The sequence below is a fragment of the Silene latifolia genome, chromosome Y (genome assembly GCF_048544455.1).
Source record: "Silene latifolia isolate original U9 population chromosome Y, ASM4854445v1, whole genome shotgun sequence".
NCBI lineage: Eukaryota > Viridiplantae > Streptophyta > Magnoliopsida > Caryophyllales > Caryophyllaceae > Silene > Silene latifolia.
The window spans coordinates 271,420,306-271,422,788 of NC_133538.1; the positions used below are offsets into that span (position 1 = coordinate 271,420,306).

The 2,483-nt window shown below is 40.0% G+C and overlaps 1 protein-coding gene across 1 annotated transcript; it reads right to left on the bottom strand.

The window, feature by feature from the left end:
* Positions 1 to 1,521: 1,521 nt before the first annotated feature.
* On the bottom strand, positions 1,522 to 2,001 carry LOC141630661 (uncharacterized). Its single transcript, XM_074443436.1, has one exon. It carries the CDS (start codon positions 1,999 to 2,001, stop codon positions 1,522 to 1,524), a length of 480 nt encoding a protein of 159 aa, XP_074299537.1.
* Between the last annotated feature and the right edge of the window lie 482 nt (positions 2,002 to 2,483).

Genomic DNA, 2,483 nt, shown 5'->3' on the forward strand with positions numbered 1-2,483 from the left:
TCGTGGTTCTTAGGACGGGATGGGGGAGGTTGGTGTTCTTACTATTCATATCTCGAGCATCCCCCGTGATAGCGAGCCAAAAGGCACTCATTCCGGCAAGGTCAATGGGTATGAGTTCGGGGAGTTTAGTAATGTGAAGAGCTCTTCTTATTTGGTCAATGGTCATAGTGTGAAGGGTTTTTCAAGCCCGGAATTTAATGCCCGGAACTTGCTCATTTCCCAGCTTAACTTTCTCTAAGGAGGCAAGGAACTCAAGTATGGTGCTCCTCCTAGTGATAATGTCTTCATTTATACATGTCTCCAACCCAACCTTTTCCAATAAAGCCTTCGTCATAGGTAACATACCCAAGTCTCGGAGAGTGCCCGTGTAAAGGAACCTAGTGACTCCCACGGAGGACTTAGAGTCAAGTTTTTTGAAGTTTGTAAAAGGCTTGCCCGACAACCCCTCCCGACCCAAGTACTCTTTAATTTGAGGTGAAGGTGAGGCTCTCTTCGTCCCTCTTGATGATGAAGCCGCGGATTCCTTTATCTTTCCCATAGTAACTCAAAATTTTCAGAAAACACAAGATTTTGACAAGAAATGTGGTTGGGGACTTTCAACAAACACCTAGTAGGAACTATTTTGAGTATAGTGTTTACTAGTGATTTGTTATGGTAAATTCACCCCACAAGGTTTTAAAATGGTTAAGAACAATGAACAACAACAAATTGAAAGAAAAAAACCGAAATCGATGCAATAAATTTCGAATTTTTTGAGCTAAAATGAACAAGGATAAGAATAAGGTGTTATACCTTCCTTTGATCCTTGTAGTTGTTGTTGTTAGATGATAGTAGTTGCAATAATGCCCCAAGAAAATCCTTAACCCAATTGCCAACCAAAATCTTACACGAAAATGACAAATTTCGAAACCCTAGGTCCGAATTTGAGTGACCAATGTGATGAATTTCTGCAAATTTCCGCCTAATTTGATGTGGAATTAAACTTGTTGATGATTCCTTGATGATTTTGCACTTGAATTGGTTGATTTTGATGAAGATTTGAAGAAGTTAGGAAGATTGGGGTTGGTGTTTGGGTAAGGATGAACAAGTGAAGAATTGGGGAAGAATGATGATGATATCGTGCTAATGGCATTTTGACAGGTTGTTTATAGGATAGGCGCACGGTGTGCCCATTGGAGGTGAGAAGGGCGCACGGTGCGCCTATCGTGCTGTTTTGTGCTTTTCTCATCACCAATTCTTCCATACTCGGCCAATTTTTGTAGCTCGCATGCTTCCATTTTTCACGTATTCACCTTGGGTTGGTAACCCACACACCAAAACATGCATTAACCTATTCTAACATGACATGAACGGTAATGAAAATGCATGCAAATTAAATTAAAATGCGATTAATTTAAATATGCAAATACGGAATTGAAATGCAATATGCAATGAGAAATGTAAATATGCAAAGGAAATAAATATTTACAAAGGGTTGCCGTTTATTTAACGTCGATAGTTCGACAAAGTTGCAAGTTCCAATTAATCTTCATAAATAGGAGTATCAAGGGTTAGTGTTTCCACTTCACCCACTTTAACTCCTTCATAATAGGGCTTGAGTCGTTGCCCATTCACTTTGAGCACCCTTACGTTCTTACGACATTTGATGTCAATTGCTCCATAAACATACACTTTGACCACTTCATAGGGTCCCATCCACCGTGACCTCAATTTTCCCGAAAATATGCGGAACCGACTTTGAAATAGTAAAACACTTTGCCCCACTTCAAATGTCTTCCGAGAGATCATATTATCATGCCAAGATTGAGTCTTTGCTTTGTAAATTGTCGCATTCTCATAGGCATCATTACAGATTTCTTCAAGCTCTTGAAGTTGGAGCTTTCTATGCAATCCCGCCTCATCAATTTGCAAATTAAAGGACTTGATTGCCCAATATGCCTTATGTTCAACTTCTACGGGTAAGTGACAAGGTTTACCAATGATCAAGCGGTAAGTAGACATACCAATTGATGTTTTGTATGCCGTTCTATATGCCCACAACGCATCTTCCAATCTACCGCTCCAATCTTTCCTATCGGGATTGACGATTTTTTCAAGAATAGCTTTAATCTCCTATTTGAAACCTCGGCTTGGCCATTTATTTGAGGGTGATAAGCCATAGACACTTTGTGAAAAACCTCGTACTTCTTTAACAAAGCACCAATAACCTTATTGCAAAAGTGCGTGCCTCAGTCACTAATCATAGCTCTAGGAAATCCGAAACGGGAAAAGATGTTAGACTTGATGAATTCACTAGCAACCTTTGCATCATCGGTCTTGTTGGCCTTAGCCTCTACCCACTTAGAGACGTAATACACCGCCAAGAGAATGTAAGTATAACCATTATATACGGGGAATGGCCCCATAAAGTCAATACCCCACACATCGAAGATTTCACAATAGAGCATGGGATTTTGAGGCATTTCCCCTTCCTTGAAATGTTG

Coding starts and splice junctions, on each gene's coding strand:
- LOC141630661 (XM_074443436.1), bottom strand. CDS start 2,001: ATGTCTACTTACCGCTTGATCATTGGTAAACCTTGTCACTTACCCGTA.